At 41.3% G+C, this 23,428-nt stretch overlaps 1 protein-coding gene across 3 annotated transcripts in view; it reads right to left on the bottom strand.

The window, feature by feature from the left end:
• dmd (dystrophin) overlaps window positions 1-3,525 on the bottom strand; it is a 301,323-nt gene extending 297,798 nt beyond the window's left edge. For all 3 annotated transcript variants that reach the window (XM_087836862.1, XM_087836863.1, XM_087836864.1), the window contains exon 1: window positions 3,291-3,525. In XM_087836862.1, coding sequence (XP_087692988.1) covers window positions 3,291-3,372 — 82 coding nt within the window. In that variant the 5' untranslated portion in view covers window positions 3,373-3,525. The remainder of the gene's footprint in view (window positions 1-3,290) is intronic.
• Window positions 3,526-23,428: the final 19,903 nt, after the last annotated feature.

Raw genomic sequence — 23,428 nt, 5'->3', positions numbered from 1 at the left:
CAAGACTGCGGGAAGTGGGGCTGTTGTGGGACTTGCAGCACCCCCATTGCAAAAGACAGACATCACAGAACCATATCCTCCTGAGAACCGAGGAAACAAAGTATCTTTAAGTTTAACTTCTTTTGTGATTTGCGTGTCTACTGCAGAGGACATAAATGAACAGGCTGGGTCACAGGAAGAGATGCAATAAATACATAAATACATAGATGGTATTAAAACCATTAAAACACTAACACTATTGTTATGTTTCGCAGAAAAATTATAAATAAAGTGAAAAGCAAAAAATCTGTTTTTCCCCCTGAAAAGCATCATGGTTAAATAACATTGAAGGTTAGACACCAGTAGAAGCCAATGCATATCTCTCCTTCATTAAATGTGTGTGTTTTTATGATGTTATGAGTCTCTTTTTATAGCCAACAGAAGAGCAGCAGATTAAGGAGCTTCATCTCTCTCTCTCTCTCACACACACACACACACACACACACTAAGCATCCGAGTATCATTGTCCAGCTTGGATTGAAAACACGGTTATGCACAAGCAAATCTTACTTTGATAAATGTCCTCACAGACATTTTGGACATAAGTGAGCATTTGCAGTTTATTGCATGTCTTGACTGTTCTCTTAAGTTATCTTGTAGTTGTAAGACAGGCATCATTTTATGGTTTTCATACCTCTGTGGGCCTGACAAATGCGCCCTGTGAGGTTTAATAATTGTTGCATCTGTATAAAATATTATGTGTAAGCTGGTATATTTTTCTTAGCTGTGCAGATGGTCTTTTTTATATCAATTGTTCAACATTTTGTGATGTTAAACAACCAAAATTATATCGAATTGCTGTTTTCTGGATATATTCACAATATTTTTATAGAATATTTCGGAAAGACAACAACTGGAAATTTCTAATTGTTTTCCATTCAGTGTGTTTTGGGTCTTTTTTAGATGCCTGGATACAAGCATTTATAGCTCGGTATGTTAAATATCTGCAGAGATGCCCAGAGCATGGAGACAGACTGTTGGATTTGGCCTCTGACAGACAGCCGTAGTCATACACTGAGAAATAGATCGGGTGGTAAAATATAAGACAGGGAGACAGCGGAGGGTGGCACATGAGAACAAGACAGAGAAAAAGAATCTGCTGATGGGGAGCAGAGGAGAAGATGTAAACTAAGTGGAAGGAAGAGAGAGGGCGTGGGAAAGCAAGTAAGAAAGAAAAATTGAAGGTTGGAAAAAGAGGAGCAAAAGAAAGTGAAAATAGAGAGAGAGAGAGAAAGTATGGCACTCTCCCAAACTAGGCTATCTGACACTGTGCAGCAGCCGTGCATCAGGCCAGCTGAATGCTATTTCCAGCTTGAGATGACCCACCAGCTGTACCATGGGGGAGTCAATGAGAGAGACATAGAAACAAGAGAAAGTCTGTGTATGTCAGAGAGAGTGGGGCTTTATTCATTTATTAAAGCTTTATTTAAGAAGTCCCAAAAGAAAAAAATATATTTACACAAGCAGACAGGCTAAAGGAAAGCAGTGCCCAAGGAAGCAAAAGCTCGTGACTCTCACCACTCCATGGACCACGCCAGGCCACGCCCCTTTACAAGATCATTAACTGGAAATAGACTCCCCACAGCCTCCAACGCAATGCAAGCAACAGTGTCTGGGTCACAGTTCACATACAAAACAACCTCCACCAGAGCATTTTAGCCATGTGCCATGTTACACCAGGAATTATTTAATGAATGAAATGATATTAACAATACTTGGAGCATTACATAAAATGACTGGGTGTTTGACAATCCCAGACTTGATACATACGATTTCATTAATTGCTCATTTGCTCAATTAAAGTGCACTATATCAGCTCCACCATATGTACATCCATGACTGTGTTTTAGAAAACAGATATATTTATTTATTTATTAAAATTCCTAGAATATTTTACTATAATTGCAAGTCACTTGCAGTCATGAAATGAGGTAACATAACTGACCCTATGGCACACCGATGAAAGTATTGGAATATATATATATATATATATATATGTATATATATAGAGAGAGAGGACACATGCATATTTGGGGATCTTGTAACATACAGGCTCAACCTTGGATGATAAAACGGCAGAATGTCACATAATGTAAGAAACTACCTCAGAGGAGTCCTTCAAATCCAGAGTCATCGGTTGTTTTCATTATCAATACAAACAATTCAAACTCTTACTGTCTTTAAGAATTATCTGATTGCTTCAGTCTTATGTACAATACTTACAAAAAGGGTCAAAATGATCTGTAATGTGATACCAAAAATTTAAATAATTAGGAAAATTTCAGGAGGTTGAATTATTTCTGTCACCGTCGATGGATTTTGTTTGTGTTTTTTGGATATTGTCATATTATAGAGACTTTTGTTTTCTGTTTGTTAGTTTTTTGTTTTTGAGTTATTTCTAGTATATCTAGTTTTTAGTTATACAGTAGTTATGTTTCAGTAGTGCTAATAGTGTTAAATTACCTCATTACCCCGAGCACTGACAGCGCAAAGGCCCTAATTCCATTTCTTATGATGGAACAGATACATAATTTCCTTTTTGAGGGCTTTAACATTTTCAAAAACTCGTGAAATTTTGCACACGTGTCAGATCCAGTGAAAGTATTTTTTATGTATTTTATTGTTTTTGGACACGGACATTTCAAAATGACTCCCAGTGAAGCATTTTGTAATGACTCTCACTAATAAGCACATGTGTGGCTACATGTACAGTACAAGATTTACAGCACAAGAGCACCATAGCAAAGACAAATCTGGCTTTTGTCCAATCTGTGACGCTGTGACTAAATGACTTCACTCTGACATACAACAACAAGACGAGGGTCGCAAACATGAACTGTTTTTAGATTTGATAATGGCCACAACAGGCCTCACCCTCCTCTATAGGAAGCAAACAGACTTATCGGAAAGGCAGTTATTATTTTCAGAAACAAAAATATTTGGAACATTTTACCAATTATAAACACTATAAATTGCCAGTGACGTCTAAACAGCAATAAATGACTTCAAATATATTTTTAATCTAGCGAATGTTTACAGAAAAAGTGGATTCACACATAGACATGGACGGATTTTCACATGGAACCATAGTAATGCGCTCAGCTCCTCTCAAACTGTGTATCAGTTATGTACAGGAAACACACACACACACACACACACACACACACACACACACACACACACACACACACACACACACACACACACACAGAGAGAGAGAGAGAGAGGGAGGGGATGTTGTGGTTTCCTACCAGATCGACACTTGATGATTTCTCCAAACTCGTCTTCTGCCGGCTCATCACAATAGTCCTCAGGGCGCACACCCTCCGCCATCGACAAAACGCACCGGTTTTAATGCTAATTAATGAACGGACTGATTAAAATCCACCAGGGGGCAGCGCGAAATGTCAAAGGTAGAGCGCACGGTGTAGAACTGTGGTGAAGCAGTGGACAAAGTCAAGAGGAGCACTGATCAGTCTGTCACAGGGGCGCAGACGGAGAGGAGCAGGTGTGTAGGGGGGGCTGGGTCTTAGCGCATTCCCACCTCTAAATAGCAGGGTGTTGGGGGAATAGCTCATCACGGGCCAAGCGTATAACTCGACACCCAACGAATCTATCGGCGGATTCGTTGGGTGTCGAGTTTCCGCACAGAGTTGATGGTGAAGTGTGAAAAATATCAAAGTGAGTCACCCGTGGACTCATCTTTCACCTGCAGGTGGTCAGATCTCATGCTTCCAGCGGTATTAACAAAAAATGACTAAAGCATCAGGATGAGTTGACTTTGATGTTCACAGATTTAGGTCAGCGCACTGGGCGCCATACGTGAAATTTATCATAAAACCTTATCCTAAAATATCATTAAAGGTAAAAATGATGTGTATCCTTGACATCTGTAAGTTAAACTTGAGAAATGGAGAGTTGAGATAAGAGTTAGCTGTGGATGTGGTTGCTTCATTTCTCCTCTTTTGCTCATATCCATTTTCCTTGTTACCATATGTTTAGCCTGTATTGTTCAGGTTGTGTTTTTTTCCTTGTGTTTTTGTTTATCATTGGTTCTTCTGTTGAACTTGTTTTTGTTAACCTGCTCAAACTGCTTGCTTTGTTGCAGTTTTCCTCACCCCATCAAAGTTGCTAGGTTACTAGTTTTAACAATGTAAAACCTTGAAATAAAACCATTAAATAATTGCAAGAAAATTAGAATTTTTTGAGTGCCAAGGCTCGCTATGTGGCAAACAGGAACTGGACACAAAGACAAGCTATGAAATTCAAAAACAGCTTTAACTGCTGAAAACCTACAAAATAGCATAATATAAGGCAGGAGCAAATCTACATACAGGACAACAAGGTAACAGAAAACAGGTGGGAGGGGAAGTAGAATTAAACACAGTGTAAGGGTTTTCCTGTCTTATTTTGATAGTCTGTCGTCACCAGAGATGTAATCCGATTACTTTTTTCAAGTAACGAGTAAAGTAAGGAATTACTATTGCAAAAACGGTAATTAGATTACCGTTACTTTCCCGTAGGAACGCTGCGTTACTGCGTTACTAAAACCGTGATTTTTTGCGAGTGTCTCATGACAGTGACGTAAGCGAGTGCGACGTTCGTGACAACAGCTGTGTGCAGATCAACAATGGATCATATATCGAGTGCAGAGAGAGTATGAGCGTGCAGCGTTTAAAGCGTGGAAGTACTGACCTTACTTTGAGTTTGATTCCATAAAAAGTGACAAAAACATTAGTGTCCGTTGTGCGTGGGAAGAAAACTTCTTTTTACAGCGAAAAAAACCCCTAAACTTCCAAACAAGCACCGAGTAGCTACGACGTAATGGGAAACTCACAGAGAAACTCGCGGATTCTTCCACTGACCGCTGCACACCTGCACCAGGGTAACCCTCCGCCTACCCCACTCCTGCTTTACAGGTGAAAATAGAGCAACAGGACCGCTAGTCTGTGACTTTATTTATTTTCTGCTGTGTTTTATTTGCATCTATTTGAAAGACTGAGTGTAAACACAAAAAATATTTTATTTTATGTGCTGGAATGTGCAGAAAATAGGTTTAAATGTCAAACTAATTTCTTCCAGTCAGAGAATGTTGCAGATAATTAAATGTTTGCTTGATGCATAAAGTTAAAAGATTAAAACTAATAAAACAAGTTTTAAAAAGAGACTTTTCCATTTGATTACATTTTGTATGATGATTATGCAGAAAAAGTAGAATTGGGCTGAAAGATCTATCACTTTATCACCTATTCAGGTTGTAAATCGTGTTTTTAAAAAGTAACTAAGTAACTAAGTAATTAATTACTTTTGAAAATAAGTAATCAGTAAAGTAACGGGATTACTTTTTTTGGGAAGTAATCAGTAATTAGTAACTGATTACTTTTTTCAAGTAACTTGACCAACACTGGTTGTCACTAGTGCTCTGAGACCAGGACTAATCTAAACTGAACAGTCTACAAGTTTTTATTTGAATCATAGCTATATCTGGCAATTGTGTGCAATATATTGCTTAAAAATGTATTCTGCAATTTATTTAGGTTTTCTGAGGGGAAAATCCCCTTGAAAACATAAGGCACTCAAAAAACTCTTTCAAAATGTTTCCACTTGATATGTGTTTTGTTTGGATACATTTTCAATGTGAGCTATTATGGATTGATTTTTACTTTACTATACTTTACTATACTGTACTGATTTTACAATACTACCTGGGAACCTAGGGGCTATGTTTACATTCTGTGTTGCATGGGGACATGTTTAATTGTTGCGCTTCGTTTTCCACCAAGAATCACTGTTAAGAGTGAGAGAAGTCACAGTCCTGTGCTGAGCTACACAGTTCAGCGCTACACTCGCAATAGCTGAGGACGTAGAGCAAGTCATCTATTATTCAGAAGTTTGGTGGTTTGATCCCAGTCTGCGTGCCCAATATCCTGGGGAAGGAGCTTTCACTCTTCACCTTCTCTGTCTGAGGTATGCAAGGTTCTTGTGACCAGTCCATACGATACGGTGCTTGGACACCTCCAGCCAGTGTCTTCATTCCTCCAGTGCCATCTTGACAGCCAGTACTTCCCGGTCACCGATGTCATAGTTGCGTTCCACTGGAGAGAGATGACCAGAGAAAAAGACAAGGGTGCATTTTACTTTCCTTGGATTGTGAGAGAATGGCTTCGACCCCAGAATCTGAAGCATTTACTTCCTGAATTTAATCATTCAAGGTGTTCTGGGCAGCATTGTTACACACACACTAACAAATGCTGGGTTAAAAATAACCCAATTTGTAATCCAGTGCTGGGTCAAATTTGGACCGAGCTAACCCTGGGTTGTTTCAGCTTAACAGGGTTGGGTTGTTGGTTTGACCCAGCACACTGGGTTAGGATAATTATGAAAAAAAAATGGGTTACATTGACCAATGTTTAACGCTGAGGTCACCAAAAATTGGGTTGAAACTCATAACCCACCACAAGGGTTATATTACCATTAACATTTGCGTTAAGATTTTATTTACTGGGCGCTGGTTTAGCTCAGTTGGCTGAGCAGGTGACCATATGCTGCATAGCTGAGAGTGGTTGACCTGGGTTCAAGTATGACCTGTGGCCTTTTGCCGCATGTGTCCCCCTCTCACTTTCCAGTCAGTCTTCACTGTATCTGCCTAATAAGAATCACTATTAAGGGTGAGAGAAGTCGCAGTCCTGTCCTGAGCTGCACAGATCAGATCACCAGCTCCAGGCTCAGCAGCGTCGGTAACGCCTGTATAACAGAGGGGCTAGACTTGGGCAATTTTCACTGGGAGACAAAGTGCTTGTATTGCTCCCTTCTTCCAGCTTGCCAAGCGGCAAGGACCCTTTGTGGTCACACGGTGAGTTGGGGACGTTGACTATGAGGTCGCACGGTCTGACAGGGGAGGGGCTGAGCAGATTTTCAATTCAATTAAATTTTATTTATATAGCGCCAAATCACAACAAAAGTCGCCTCAAGGCGCTTTGAATTGTACAGTAGATACAGAGAGAAGCCCAACAATCATATGACCCCCCTATGAGCAAGCACTTTGGCGACAGTGGGAAGGAAAAACTCCCTTTTAACAGGAAGAAACCTCCAGCAGAACCAGGCTCAGGGAGGGGCGGCCATCTGCTGCGACCGGTTGGGGTGGGAGAAGGAAAACAGGATAAAGACATGCTGTGGAAGAGAGACAGAGGTTAATAACAGATATAATTCAATGCAGAGAGGTCTATTAACACATAGTGAGTGAGAAAGGTGACTGGAAAGGAAAAACTCAATGCATCATGGGGATCCCTGGCAGCCTACGTCTATTGCAGCATAACTAAGGGAGGATTCAGGGTCACCTGGTCCAGCCCTAACTATATGCTTTAGCAAAAAGGAAAGTTTGAAGCCTGATCTTGAAAGTAGAGATAGTGTCTGTCTCCTGAATCCAAACTGGAAGCTGGTTCCACAGAAGAGGGGCCTGAAAACTGAAGGCTCTGCCTCCCATTCTACTTTTAAATACTCTAGGAACAACAAGTAGGCCTGCAGAGCGAGAGCGAAGTGCTCTAATAGGGTGATATGGTACAGGAGAAATCTGCTCTCTCTTTCTAGTCCCTGTCAGGACTCTTGCTGCAGCATTTTGGATTAACTGAAGGCTTTTCATTGAGTTTTTTGGACATCCTGATAATAATGAATTGCAGTAGTCCAGCCTGGAAGTAATAAATGCATGAACTAGTTTTTCAGCGTCACTCTGAGACAGGATATTTCTAACTTTAGAGATGTTGCACAAATGGAAGAACGCAGTCTTACATATTTGTTTAATATGTGCGTTGAAGGACATGTCCTGGTCAAAAATGACTCCAAGGTTCCTCACAGCGTTACTGGAGGCCAAGGTAATGCCATCCAGAGTAAGAATCTGGTTAGATACCACATTTCTAAGCTTTTCAGCGCCGAGTACAATGACCTCAGTTTGATCTGAATTAAGAAGCAGAAAGTTAGCGGCCATCCAGGTCTTTATGTCTTTAAGACATTCCTGCAGTTTAACTCATTGGTGTGTGTTATCTGGCTTCATGGACAGATAGAGCTGGGTGTCATCTGCATAGCAGTGAAAATGTATGCTATGTCTTCTAATGATGCTGCCTAGGGGAAGCATGTATAATGTAAACAGAATTGGTCCTAGCACTGAACCCTGTGGAACTCCATAATTAACCTCAGTGTATGAAGAGGACTCTCCATTTACATGCACAAATTGGAGTCTATTAGATAGATATGATACAAACCACTGCAGTGCAGTACCTGTAATACCTACAGCATGTTCTAAGGACGGATTTATCATCTCAACCTCCTTAAAGCATGGAGAGAGGCTGAAACTGCTTCTCTGGTGAGTCTGGTGAAGGAGAGAGATGAGTTGAGCAAATTGTTCAGAGGGAGTAAACCGAAAATATAAGACAAATTTATTTGTCACATACACAGTACAACATATATATACATATATACATACACACACATATATATATATACATATACACACACACACATATATATATATATATATATATACATACACACACACACATATAGGCTGCTGACATAGCCACACCACTCCAGGGCTGGTTTTTAGCATGTGAACAACAAGTAGGCCTGCAGAGTGGGAGTGAAGTGCTCTAATAGGGTGATATGGTACTACAAGGTCATTAAGATAAGATGGGGCCTGATTATTTAAGACCTTGTATGTGAGGAGCAGGATTTTGAATTCTGGATTTAACAGGAAGCCAAAACAGGAGAAATCTGCTCTCTCTTTCTAGTCCCTGTCAGTACTCTTGCTGCAGCATTTTGGATTAGCTGAAGGCTTTTCAGTGAGTTTTTTGGACATCCTGATAATAATGAATTACAGTCGTCCAGCCTGGAAGTAATAAATGCATGAACTAGTTTTTCAGCATCACTCTGAGACAGGATATTTCTACCAGTTCATTATGCTTCCATTTGGCTTGTTCAGAGCCCCAACCACCTTTCAGTGCCTCATGGACCGGGTCATCCGCCTACCTGGATGACATGATCATCAATAGTGACACCTGGGCGGAGCATGTGCAGGGGGTGGACGTAGTCCTGGAGTCCCTGAGGCAGGCGGGGCTCACGGCCAACCCGAAGAAGTGTGCGGTTGGATGGAGGGAGGTACAGGATCTGGGGTACCACTCGCGGGGCCGGCATGCGCATCCACAGGTGGAGAAGACGGCAGCTATTGCATCCTGCCCGCACCCCAAGACTAAAAAGGAGTTGAGACGGTTCCTTGGGCTGGCGGATTACTACCGCCGTTTCATTTGCCTGATCCGGGTTTGATCAGCCCCTTGACTGATCTCACCCGCAAGGTGGTCCAGATCTGGTCCAGTGGGCGGGGCCGTGCCAGGCAGTGTTTGTGCAGGTAAAAAGAGCTCTCTGTAGGGAACCGCTGCTCCACACTCCTAACTTTTCCCTCCCTTTTGTTCTGCAGACTGACACCTCAAACAGAGGGCTTGGGCCGTTTTGTCCCAGCATGTAAGGGGGGTAGACCGGGCTGTGCTTTACATCAGCCAGAAGATGACGGAGCATGAAAGGTGGTACAGCACTGTAGAAAAGGAGTGCCTGGCTATCCGGTGGGCGGTCAACTCCCTTCGCTATTACCTCCTGGGGCGCTCATTCACCCTGTGCTCGGACCACCAAGCTGGTGGCATTTGGACTGATGATGGTCTTTTCCCCCCTTTTTAGTGAGGAGTGAGACGAGAGAAGTTGGTTGGAAAAGCTGAGACCAGTGCTGACCAGACTGTTGGTTGTTGCACAAAAGAACCATAAATAAATGTGACATCTGTGAGTATAAAACAGTTTGTGTGTGGAGTGTATTCTACAATCACACAAAATTGTCACATTATATTAACCCTTTAAAACCGGTCAGAGCGGGCACGCTCTGTTTTGCGTAACTATTTTTAAATCCCGGTAGCTCTGCAACCACGTGAGCTAGCGCAATAATTTTTTTTGCATATGAAACTGGAGGAGTTGTACTTACATCTTATGCCATCAGCTTGTCCTCGGTCACAGTTTCCTTCCACATATAGCTTTGCAAAAACTGCATAAAAAGCGATTGCAGCAACAAAAACATAATATTCCAGAAACACGCTTTGCCGATCCGATCAGCTGTTCATAACACTTCCTATGTTGGAATAGACGTCAGCGCGAACTTTTGCATGTCCGCATGACCTGCCCGAAACCGTAAGTGACGTCATTTTGTGGAAATGTAGTTTTTTACCGTCCGGGCCTCATGAGCCTATACTGGTGTTTTTAAAAGTTATGTTTGACTTTCTGACTTTCTGTGTCGTTTCTGGGATGCTTAGGACTCATATTGCACTGCTGGAAATAGTTTATTTTGATGCACATTCTACTTTTTTGCAAATTTGCATTATAATATTTATTTTCGTTTTTCCTGTAGTATATAAAATTTGGTGCATTTCAAAAATAAAACTATGAAGACACTTAAAATAAATTTCCTGTGGTGGGAAACTATTTTGTGCAACTTTTTTGTATTTACAGTTTTGAGGGATAAGCCTCTTAAATTTCCCTAACTAGAAATATATGTTAAAAAAACAAAAACGATTTTCAATTATTTTGTAGTTTATTGCACTTTTTTGCAATTTATGTAGTTACTATGGACTTAATGCATACATATTATTAAAATCTGGGCTGTAATGGTTGTATTGATGTATAGCAACTTGAAATGCTCCCAAAAATGGCTCCACAGCATGTAAAAATATAATATAAGCTCTGGCGGACTTGGTTCTATGGTAGGTCTTAAAGGGTTAAGCAGAAGCTCAGCTCGGTAGAGTGGGCAATCACAATGAAGCGGTTCATTTTAATTTGTACATTCAAGCTGTTCTTCATATTTTTGGCCACTAGATGGCACCAAAGATGAGCATTGAACCATTTTTAATACAAGCTTCAATGCTTCATTTGACCATCACTACAACAAACACTCTCTCAGAACTCTGCTGGGCCATCCTAGCCACAGGTAGAGACACATTAGAAATGTTCAGCAAGTAAACTGAAACAGAGGCAAGGTAAGGACTACCATGGTTAGACAATGCTCAGACAAAGACTGAAGTGAGATTGCTATATCCATGGATCCATCCACTTCAAAGAATATGATGGAGTTCTCAGGACACCATGAACCTCACCAAGTAAATGCCTTGACAAGTGCTTCAAATTCTTCCAACAAAGGATGGAAAGGACAGACTAACAAGCCAAAGAGCTGGAAGGGGGACAGGAGCGAAGCAACCATGTTATTGTTGTGGTGAACAGCATTCATTCAGCATTCGTGAGTGCAAATTTAAGAGTGAAAAGTGTCATGTTTGTGCAAAAAAAAAAAAAGAAAAAGACATTGCACGTGCTTGCAGAAATAAAAACTTCAGTCAGCAAACTCAGTATGTGGAAACTGAGGATGAATGCTCAAGTAGGAATGATGAAGCTGAACTTTTTGGAGTATATTCAGTGTACTCCATCACCTCCAGTGAGAAGGGATACTCAGTGAATGTTGCGCTTGGAAACAAGAACACCACCATGTTGCTGGATACAGGATCAGCAGTGTATCAGACAAGTATTATCAGGTGCATCTCACTCATTTCCATATAAAACCAGCCAGTGGGCTAAAGCTCGAGTCCTACTCAGGATATATTATGTCACCAGTACAGTATGAGTGTCAAGGCTGTGTGCAGGCAGTTGAAGAGGAGAGGACCCAAAATGCAAGACTCGCAGAGGCAGATGTAACTCAGAGTTCTCAGCTTTATTGCTGGAAAGGCACAGAGCAAAACTACCTAAACTGAGAATACAGCATAACTAAACTGGTTGGCTGGCAAGCAAACAGAGCACACAGGGAAGTGAGGGTAAGTAGACGTGAACGACGCGACAGAGAACGAAGGAAACACAGGGCTAATATACACACGCAGTAATCAAGGGATGAGAGACAGGAGTAAACTGAACACACTGACACCAGACACGAACCTTCAAAGTAAAACAGGAAACAATTTACAAGGACGCAGACAGACACTGAACTTACTCTAGAATAATAATCAACACTATAGAAATATAGCAAAATATAAAAAGCTGAAAAAGCTGGGTCAAAATGACCCAGAACCGTGACAATGAGACCCAAAACATCACCCTACCACTGATCGTTGTTCAGGGAAACAGACCAGCTCTGATTGGACGAAACTGGTTAAAGAAACTACAGCTGAACTGGAAACAGATATTCACAGTACACAAGGTACTGGTGCAGAAAGAAGCAAGGCCAGAAGTACTAGAAGTGATTCAGCAGCATCACGCAGTGTTTTTGGATGACCAAGGCTGCATCAAAGGATTTAAAGCCACTACAAAGTCAGTGTCAACCAGTGAAGAGGAAAGATATCCACTTCCTAATACTGAAGATTTGTTTGCTACTTTAGCTGGAGGAACATCCTTCAGTAAGCTTGACCTTCCTCATGCATATCAGCAGCTACAGTTAGATGAAGAATCAGAGAAGTATCTGGTCATCAACACACACAAAGGTCTCTATAAGTACAATCGCCTCAGCTATGGTGTTTCCAGTTATCCGTCTCTTCTTCAGTCTGTGATGGATCAAATCCTTCAGGGGATGGATCATGTGACCTGCTTTTTGGATGACATCCTTATCACTGCTTCATCTGAAAGGGAGCTTTTGAAGAGGTTGGAGGAAGTACTCACACGTCTGGAGAAGCATGGCGTCAAAGTGAAACGTTACAAGTGACATTTTCTTCAGAGAAGTGTGGAGTACCTGGGACATCGTATTGACAAAGATAGAGGAAAAAGTAGCAGCCATAACAAATGCACCAGAAACAACAAACCTTACTGAACTGAAGTCTTTCCTGTAGAGCAGGGACATATGACCAAAAATATTTATCAGGCAGCACGGTGGCACGGTGGTTAGCACTGTTGCTGCACAGCAAAAAGGTGCTAAGTTCAATTCCACCATCAGGCCGGGGTCTTTCTGTGTGGAGTTTGCATGTTCTCCCCGTGTTTGCGTGGGTTCCCTCCGGGTACTCCGGCTTCCTCCCACCGTCCAAAGACATGCAGCTTGTGGGGATAGGTTAATTGGATAATCCAAATTGCTACTATGTGTGAATGGTTGTCTGTCCCTGTGTGTTGGCCCTGCGACAGACTGGCGACCTGTCCAGGGTGTACCCCGCCTCTCGCCCTATGACAGCTGGGATAGGCTCCAGCGCCCCCCGCGACCCTGAAAAGGATAAGCGGAAGTGAATGGATGGATGGCATATACATTTGTAAATGTTCGATGACGATATAATTGACACTAGACAAAATACTTTACAACAACAAGTACAGAAAAACCCATAAATGTATTTTCACTTAAACAAGCAGCTGTTTTATGTGCATTAAAGTTATATAAAAATTTAACAGTGCAAATGCAAATTCCTTGCTGACATATCCTCAGCATAACCATGTATAATATCCACAAAACTTAAAAAGAGGTCATACACACACAACACAGTAATATTGATGAATATGTTGAAGCACAGTACGTATCGCTCCACGAGGCTCCGCCTACGATAGCCGTAATGCTCCAACAATCCATCAAGCGGTGCGGCTTCGTAGCTTAGCAAAGTCGTACTGAAACATCTGACAGATTTTCGAGCGCCGTGTACATAAAATCGTTTCGAGGTCAGTAAACACAACCAGAGTTCATACATAAGGAACACAGGATTATAAGGGGCTCTGTCTCTGGATTTTCGATATTTCATTTTCTTATCGTTGCCCAACATTATACCGGTATTACCGTGAACGGTATGATATGGCCCAGCCCTACTTTCCTGGGTCTTCCAAATTACTTAGTCAATTTCTGGAAAATCCGTCCACCATTCTTCAGCCTTTGGATAACCTGTTGAGAAAAGATGCTAAATGGATTTGGACCACGGGATGTGAAAAAGCATTTAAAGATGCAAAAAGTCTACTGCTGCAGAACAACGTGTTGGTGCACTACAGCACAAATCTGGCATTGAAGTTAGCCTGTGATGCGTGACCTTACGGGGTGGGCGCGGTCCTTTCTGCTGTCATGGAAAATGGAGAGGAAAGGCCTGTGGCATTTGTATCAAGGACATTAACTGAAGCTGAGCGGAAGTATGCCCAGATAGAAAAAGAGGCCCTTGCCATAATTTTTGGAGTCAAGAAATTCCATAAATATCTGTATGGAAGGAAATTCACCCTCATAACAGATCTCAAGCCACTGCTGGCTATACTAGGGCCAAAGCTAGCTGGAAAAGTGTCTTCCAGAAGTGCTGGAAGACCTGAATCATGAACATCCAGGCATCTGTCATATGAAATCACTTGCCCGCAATTACCTGTGGTGGCCAGGCTGCGATAGTGATATACAAGAACTGGTTCAAAGCTGCTCAGTCTGTCAGGCTGTGCAGAAGTCACCACCCGTTGCACCACTCCATCCGTGGAAGTGGCCTGAGAGAGTTTGGCAACAGATTCACATTGATTTTGCTGAAAAAGACAAGCAGAACGTTTTAGTTGTCTTTGAAAGTCATTCAAAATGGTTGGAAGTGTTCCCTATGTCATCCATTACCTCACACAACACCATTGAGGTTTTGAGAGGGTTATTTGCTTCATATGGACTTCCAGAAGAACTTGTTTCAGACAATGGACCTCAACTTGTGTCAAAGGAGTTCAATCAGTTTTTGGAGTTAAATGGGATCAGACACACAGCTGTACCTGCCTATCATCCTGCATCAAACGGAGCAGTAGAGAGGTCAGTAAAAATCCTGAAACGACCCCTGATGAAGAATGTGCTGGAAGCAGATGGTAAGGCCACATTGCCACTCAGTCATTGATTGGCAAAATTCCTTATCATGTATCGCAGTACACCGCACACTGTGACGGGTCGTACACCAGCAGAGTTGTTCCTGAAACGTCAGATCCGGACTCGTTTCAGCCTCCTCAAGCCTGAACTAACCAGACACATTGAACAGAAACAGTGAGCAGAAGCAACACCACGATCACAGAACCCAACCTGTTTGTGTTTTTTCGGAGGGAGACGCTGTGTGTATCCAAAACTTCGGGGTTATGGACTGTGTTGTTCCAGAGATACCAACAAGTCCACCTGGGATTTCAACATCACACCCCTTACCTGCTGAACCACCAGGAGTGGTTGGAGTCTCTGATGATGGAGATAGCTCTGCGTGTGCAGCGCTGGTTGTAGATCTCCTCCAGTGGTGAGAGAGGGGCACCAACAATCCTCCTGGAAGTCCTAACAATCCTATTAAGTTGATGCTTCTCGTAGGACTTGCAGCTGCCAAACCAAGCTGTAAAACTTTGTGTCAGGATGTTTTCAATGGTGCCTCTGTAGAAAGTTGTCAGATGAAGTGTGGAGAGTCCTGCTTTCCTGAGTCTCCTGAGGGAGACGCTTTTGTACCTCTATCACCACTTACTGTGCGGTGAGTAGTTTGGAGCTATGATCTATCTGCTGCTTATCTTTAAGGATTTGAATGTAACATATAAAACAGTTTACCTTTAAAGTATCTGATATACAATGGAAATGGAAGCAATCAGAGATTTAATGATGAAGAAGACAGAGCCCAGCTCCACTGAGGCCCTAGGTAGATACGTGGTTATAAAATGAAAGGACTAATGTTGAATATGAATATTACACGAAAATCGAATTCTAATACAAATTCCTACATATTTGTTGGATCCAGCAAGAGTAACAGGGATTACATATGTCTGAAATGCTAATCCTAGCACAGCAAACAACAATGCCCTGGACTGTCAGTGTCATTACATGCTGTGAATATGAGTCGCCTTGATCACATTTTCAAGTATAAAAGAAAAGAAAAGGAAAACACAGAGAGAAAAAGGTATAACAGTGTGGGGTCATTTTCTTCCCAACTGACAAGAAAAATGCTTTTCATGACTTAGACCAATAATGCATGTTAGACTGTCAGCGTTCTTGTTTTATATGCTTCTGTACTGTTAGGGTCACCATCTCTATTTCAGTATAATCAATATGCAAAAAAAAAAACAACCCTAAAAGTTATACATGAATTTGACTAACGGCATTATTAATAGCATATTTTTTTCCAATTTTCTAAAAAAACATGATGACTTTGCAAATAAGTGCAACTCTCATTTTGTCACATTTCTAATATGGAATGTGACAAAATGAAAATGAAAGTAACAGAAACGTTCTAAATAATAAAGTATTTATTATTTTAGTTCTATTATTAATGCAAATTCTAGTATCAGTCTATAAATAGCCAAGCATAGTAGTCACATGTGCCAAAAGATGTCATTATTATACCAATTAGTAATGTTAATACCACAATATTAGCTGCAGGGGGCAGTATAGCCACAGGTAATGGAGTATTATATTGATGTCTAATGTAAAGTAGGCCACTGAGTGTTGGAAAGATATTCTTTGAAGATAACTCCCTTAGGGCTGAGAAAACAACAAAGAAGCTTCGAAATGATAATAATACAATAATAGTAATAAATGGTGCATGAATGAGAGAAATAAATCATGGATTGTTGGCTTTTAGACAAATCTTTCCACGAAAACCCAGACTGAGTTGAAAGCTCTCTGATTATGGCCAGTGTTACTTACTGTAAGTTAATCTAAGTTATCATGGTATGCTGCTCCGTCACAGGCTGCCAGCTCTCCTGGATGTGTATGGCACAAATGTGGTGACAAAGAGATCTTTTCAGTGCTGGAGCCATCCAAAAGATCTCTTATTTGCACTTGTCCCGCATCTGCTTATTGTTTTGAATGTACATTGTAGGACATAAAGAAGTAATTTCTTGGAGATAAAGTAACTAATTATTGTGAACTTGTGAGTCCACAAGCTTATTATTTTGGTTAAAATCATTCACAAGTAACAAGACTATTGTGTTATGGCTCAATATGTCACGGTCATGGTCAGGGACCCAGTGTTTAGTGTTGTTTATTATTAACAGTCTTTTATTTTCGCTTTCTGTGTTCAGCGTTTGCTGCCGTATCCCCTTGTGTCTGTGTTATGCTTCCTGTTTTACTTTGAAAGTCTGTGTCCTATGTTAATGTTTTCAGTTTTGCTTCTGTTGTGGAAGTTTTTCCACTTAAATAAAGCCTGCAGATGAGCGGTGAGCGGTAGCTAACATTCTTTTAATCCAAGCACACACAAAGAACATACAACCAAGCTTGTGGAGCCCTCCATGGCCGCGGGACAGACGGTCAGCAGAGTTCTCACTGAGCCTAGCATAGCTCTCAGTTAAATACCTTATCCAGGAACAAAGGCAGTACACAGCTGTTTCACACCTTAAGGTTCACACTCCCTTGCTACTTCCCAGAGTCCTCAAGAGACAAAAGACTGGTCCTCTGGAGTTCCTGTTTCCCCAACATCTTTGCTACACCCCCTACCATTTGTCTCAAGTATGAGTGTCAGACATGTTAATACAATAACATAATGCGATTAAATACCTAGGTAAAAGAAATTCTTATACAATCCCCTTTGGTCTCTCACGCTGTACTCTCCTCCTGTGTCTCATTCCCTTGTTATCCCTCTGTGGATTTAAGCCCTGTGTCTTCTTCTGTTTGTTGCTGGTTCGTCTGTGTATCATCCGTGACATTTCCCCTGTCTTTAGTCTTCTTTTTACTTGTTTCCTCCCTGTTTAGGTTTTGTTAGTTTAGTCTTTGTATTCCTGCATTTGTGTTTATGGTTTTGGGCTGCATCAATAAAAGGCACGTTTTCAGTTTAAGTCCTCGTCAGTCCCGTTTGGGTCCACATCTGCCCTAGCAGCCGTGGCACAAAGTGAGTGGAACTAAGAAATTAAACGTCTTGGAAAAAGGTTTAGTGCTGACATTAACACCAACTGGTACGTTGCTCTGTGAGGTCTTCGTTTGTTTTTGTATTTGCAGATGGATTTTTCCTGCTGCAAACTATGCCTGTAGCAGCAGCAATAATGAACTACTTTGCTTCAAACAACAAGTCCTTTGTCACTGTGTTTGTTTGTTTTCTTAAGATAGAAACTGTTGTTTTGATTACGCAAAGTCTGTCCTCACGGTGCCAACTGAAACAACTCCTAATTAGCAGGAGAAGTGTTTATTAAGAAGTCTGGCTGTGAGATCCAAATGGTCAAAAAAAACTGGCAACACATAAACTCTAATGTGTTCAGTGAGATGATGATAAGTCAACTTCCTGGAGGATTTAATTATTATATTACTTTAAGAATATACTGTGATGTTTTTTAACACCAGGGTCAAAACTTAGAGTGAGATAACACGATGTTCCCAGCAAAGATGCCAATGTGGGTCTACAGCGAGTCGCTGCAGGTGCACTGTGGGGCTGTGTGGGAGGGGCAAATCTACACTTAACCAATACAGACCCCAAGTTAAGCAACATTCTCGTCTACACTCCATATCAGTTGGTGCCAGTGATGCACTGTGGCAGCGGTCCCCAACCCCCGGGCCTCGGACCGGTACCGGTCCGTGAGTCGTTTGGTACCAGGCCACAAGAGTTGAGGCTCAGGTGTGAAATGTATAGTTTTCAGGGTTTTTAAATCGGTTTTCAGCGTTATTGTTATCGTTTTTATCGTTTACTCTGTTTTCCTGGGTCTTTTCACGTGTGTTATGAATAAATCTTCTTTTTTTTGGTACCGGTACTAGTTTTATTTTGTTGTGTTTATCCGCGACACCTTAAAGGCCGGTCCGTGAAAATAATGTCGGGCATAAACCGGTCCGTGGCACCAAAAAGGTTGGGGACCGCTGCACTATGGGACATATATGGGGCCCAGTACCAACCACAGCAAGCAGCTCACTGTGGGCTAATGTGGGTCTGCCTAGGTCAGTGCCCCCACACGAACCCCAAACAGGCACCTTTGTTAGACAATCTTTTGTTTGTTTGTTTTTTACAGGACATCTGAGAACAAATACAGTAAAACATCACAGTACAGCTTTTCTTTTCACCAATATTACTCAACAAATAAGGTCAATTAAACTTCTTCTGAATAACACACGTCTAGCTTCAGGTTGTTTTGCTGTACAGTCCAGCAGGAAAGTCCACAGCAATGGAAACAAATCGTTTTCAGTGAAGAGCTATTCTGGTATAAAGAAATTTTAAATGCAACCTTGTGATGTGTCTTGGCTTTTCACTTTGAATTTGACTGGAGATGTTTAACTAAAATGAATATTATTCATTCATTATTATTATGAATTATCTGTTACAGCAATAATGTGAAAGAGAATAACTCTCTTTGAACTTTGGACTCACTGGTAAAACATATAAACTTTAATGTGTTCATAAAAAGCCCAAACCTGTTTGCTACTTTGGTTGCACATAATTACTTTAGTCAGCAAAGGCGTCCACTAGCTTCACCATAAGTAAAATTTCTGAGTTGAATAAAACCGACATAAGAAAAGAGATCGTGACAAACAAAATGAGACACAGAGTTGTTGTGTTCGTTTAATGTGACAACATACAAAGAGATAAATGCCAAGAACTGAAATTTCTACAGTGGCATGTAAAATTAAGCTAATACACGTGCACACACACACTCTTTGTCTCTATGTCAGACACACTTACTTCTTTCTCTGTCATTCACACATTTGGTGTACATCCTAAATCCCTATGCACATCAATAGCCAGTGTTTTGTCACCAGTCTTCTGGAAGATGGGAAAAAAAAGTCTCTACTTTTCATCAGCAAGTTGATCATGATACAAATGCTAATAGCTACAATCAGACCAGGCTAAAACATACGAGGACAGTGTTTTGTTGTATGTTTACCGAGCTTAAAAGGTTCTCGACTAAAGACAATCACACAAATATTGTTATTTATCCAGAACTGTAAAGATGTGCCTCATTGAATGGGTGCCAACACATTTGCATTGCCACTGAAGCTCAAACACATCTGCTTCAGCCTACCATGTACTCGCTTTCTGTAAATTTGCAAATGTTGCAACTTTGAATCTCAGCAGCTGCAGCGTTTAACAGGGTCGAGCTCAGTAAGCTTTTGATCTGGATTTATCTGTCAAGGCACTCGTCCTCTTTACTGAGTGTGTACGGCAGGTCGGCAAAACATAAGAATATGAGACAAGGGCTACTTCCTCCTCACAAGTATTTATAAGAAAACACATAAGAATTAATATTTCAATTTTATGTTGAAGGTGTTCAATTTATATTTTAGTCCTTTCATTAAGTTATTCCTGTGTGTTTTAACCCAGGTCTGTTACAGTGGTGGTGCCTGAGGCCCCTCTACACCACAAACACAATCACTAAGGAGTGACCATATACAGTAGCGGTCATACTGAAATATCATACGATGATAATCTATTACTGCACCTTACCGTTGGGTCAGGTCTCCTGTCTATCACTGGCAAAATGGAGGAACAAGTCATCAAGTCACACATTTCTGTATTTATGACCACTGATTTGAACCCGTCGCTGGAAACGGGAACGCTGAGACGTCTTTCAAACTGAAAAAGTTGAAGGTCACAACATGAAAAGCTCTTTAGATTACAGTTCAAATGTTAGCAGTACCATGCCTTGTGTTATAAAATAGAGTTCGCTGCCAGCAGCAGGACATTTATCTTACAAATTGAGAAAAAAAAAAAAGAGATAAATAATAATCTCCTCTCTTCTGAATTATTAATAAATCTCAAAATCCCATGAGCCTGGGATTTACAAAATAATTACATTGTAAATTTAGAGAAGGACAATACAATTGATCAAGTGAATGCATTACATCCTGTATCATTGTCAGGGGTTGCTGAGTGGATGTGGAGAAGAGGACTCAAACGCAGGACTCACGGTGAAGATTCAGGGTGTTTATTGTGAGGGACGAATGATGAAAACAGGAGATGGCTGGCTGGCTGGCTGGCTGGCTGGCTGGCTGAATGACTGAATGACTGAATGACTGATCTGAACTTGGAAGGCAAACATGGGGCGCAGACAGCAGTGACAACATCAATGACGCGACGCCGACCAGGAGAGAACTGAGGACTTAAATACACTGGCTGAACAATGACTGATAGGTGACAGGTGAGTGAGCAGCTGAACACAATTGAACTAACGATGCATGGAATAAGAACTAGAACATAATGCACACAGAGTAACGCTAACACAAAACAGGAAGTGGAACGTACAGAGGATAAACAGTGACCATGAACTTAAAATACTGGGTCAACGACCCAGGAACCCTGACAATCATAGAGTTAAAGAATATTAGGCAGATGTTTTTTTCATGTAAAACTCTTATAGCTATACACAGCTTTAAGGGTTTTCAATAATGAATTCAATATCAAAGTCATAGGTGAACATATTAGGAAACATTTTTAGCCTTTTTCCATGTGGCTCCTCGTGGATGTTTAGCTCCATCTTTGGGCCCACCGTGTTGCATCTGTATGTACCTACAGCCAGCAGCTGTCCTCATGAATAAATATGATCTTCTCATATGACCAAACAATCACTTAGATGCTGCTTTACAAGCTTTAAATTTAAACTTGCAGGTGTTTTTTATGTTTAGCCAGAACCACCTTTACTTTCATTCATCTCCTGGCAAAAAATCAACTCCCCAAATATCCAAGAATTCCTACAACTACATTAGCTCTGTATGTTGAACCTTTCTACAGTACAATACAAAATCATTTTTTTATTTCTGTACATCAAATGTAAAAGTGACTATTAAACAGAAAGGAAGTGAATGAATTGTCTGGACTGTAATCTAAAGCAGGACCTTCTTTTCCAAGTGTGATGATTTTAAAGTGAAGAAGCTTCTCAAATGTCCACTGTGAACATCACTGTAAAATAAATGGACTTCTTGCAGCAGCTTGAATCAAGAGGTGACTTCACAGCTCGACCTCTATTTTAAGGTGCCAAGGGACTCAGCCTGGTTCCTATTTTTAGGCAATAGCTACCTGACAGCTCCACAGCAAATATGTGACAATGGGGAATAGAGAAAATACCAGACAACACTTGCGCCTCCTCCCTGTGCTTACAGCATCCAGACTCGAAAACGGAGGTTGCAGGGTTGGCAAAATAATTCAGTACAGAAGGGGAGAGGAAAACTAAACATTATTGCGCAAGAGTATCGTCCAATCTAGAGTTCAAAATTAACATAGAGGGTAAAATATTTGGTCATCAGTTATCTTTTTACCCAGACATTTTTCTGGATTTGGGCCCAAAAATACTGATTGGACCCAAATCCGGAGGGCAGGGAAATATAAGTAAACCTTACATTATTATCACCCTGTTGGGACATAAAAAAAGATTATCAGATCAGTTTGTCTGTAAAGGGGTAGTGCTTTTGTTAAAATGTGCCCTAACACCTAACTGTGCCATTTGATACTGGCTAATACCGGCATTCTCTTCTCCCATTTCAGCAGATGCATGTCTGGCTTGTTGGCCAGTAAAAACGTAACACTCCAGATGCAGTGCTGATCCCCGACACTTACTGTAGGCCAAGACACAGCAGCACACAGTAATACACCGATTCCTTGCAATCCAAATGGCTTCTTGTAATCACCCCTACCATCTGACATCAGAGTTTTGACATACATGTGTTTCTGGCCTACTTGTGACCATTTGTCTGCACTGATTTTATTTACAGATTATAGAGAGAGTCACAGGGTCAGTAAACCTGATATGGAAATGATGATATTAAGAAAAGTAAGTTTTATTTTTGTTTTGAAAGCAAAAATAGCTTAGGGCCTGTCAAAAATCATCTTTTTGGTTAAAACACACATTTTGATAATGTTAACCATTTATTTCTTAGGTTGCCAGAGCAGCTAGAGATCTCACGTATTTTGAGATTTTATTTTAAAAATACGGACCAATGTCTTTAATCTATCATCTTCCAAAAGATGAAGTAAAAGACTTGATAAATAAAACAATGTGTTGCAGACAGGGCTGGGATTAAAAGGTAAATGGTCTGTATTTATATAGCGCTTTACTAGTCCCTAACGACCCCAAAGCACTTTACACATCCAGTCATCCACACTGGTGATGGCAGCTACATTGTAGCCACAGCCACCCTGGGGCGCACTGACAGAGGCGCCCCAGGGTGATTGTTACGGTCGCTGACCTCAAGTGGCTCTCCCTCTGTAGAAGATTTTTTTTCCTCCTTTTCTTGTGTTGCAGGTCTGCCTCATGAGCCACAGCTGAGGTGTGTTCCAGCTCGTCGGCCACGGCATATAGTCTGCCATCCTAAACTGCCACTTCCCCCATTTTTGCCAGAGCTGTGGTGTTCTGGCCAGCGGGCCTTTGTGCGTGCGTGCGTGCGTGCGTGCGTGCGTGCGTGCGTGCGTGCGTGCGTGCGTGCGTGCGTGCGTGCGTGCGTGCGTGCGTGCGTGCGTGCGTATCGTTGTGGAAGCAGGTAGGGGTTCTCTGCCATTTTTGT

Source organism: Neolamprologus brichardi, chromosome 23 (genome assembly GCF_056152115.1).
Source record: "Neolamprologus brichardi isolate AB-2024 chromosome 23, ASM5615211v1, whole genome shotgun sequence".
NCBI lineage: Eukaryota > Metazoa > Chordata > Actinopteri > Cichliformes > Cichlidae > Neolamprologus > Neolamprologus brichardi.
Note: the sequence above shows the minus strand (reverse complement) of the source record. Positions and strands in the feature narration are given on the sequence as shown.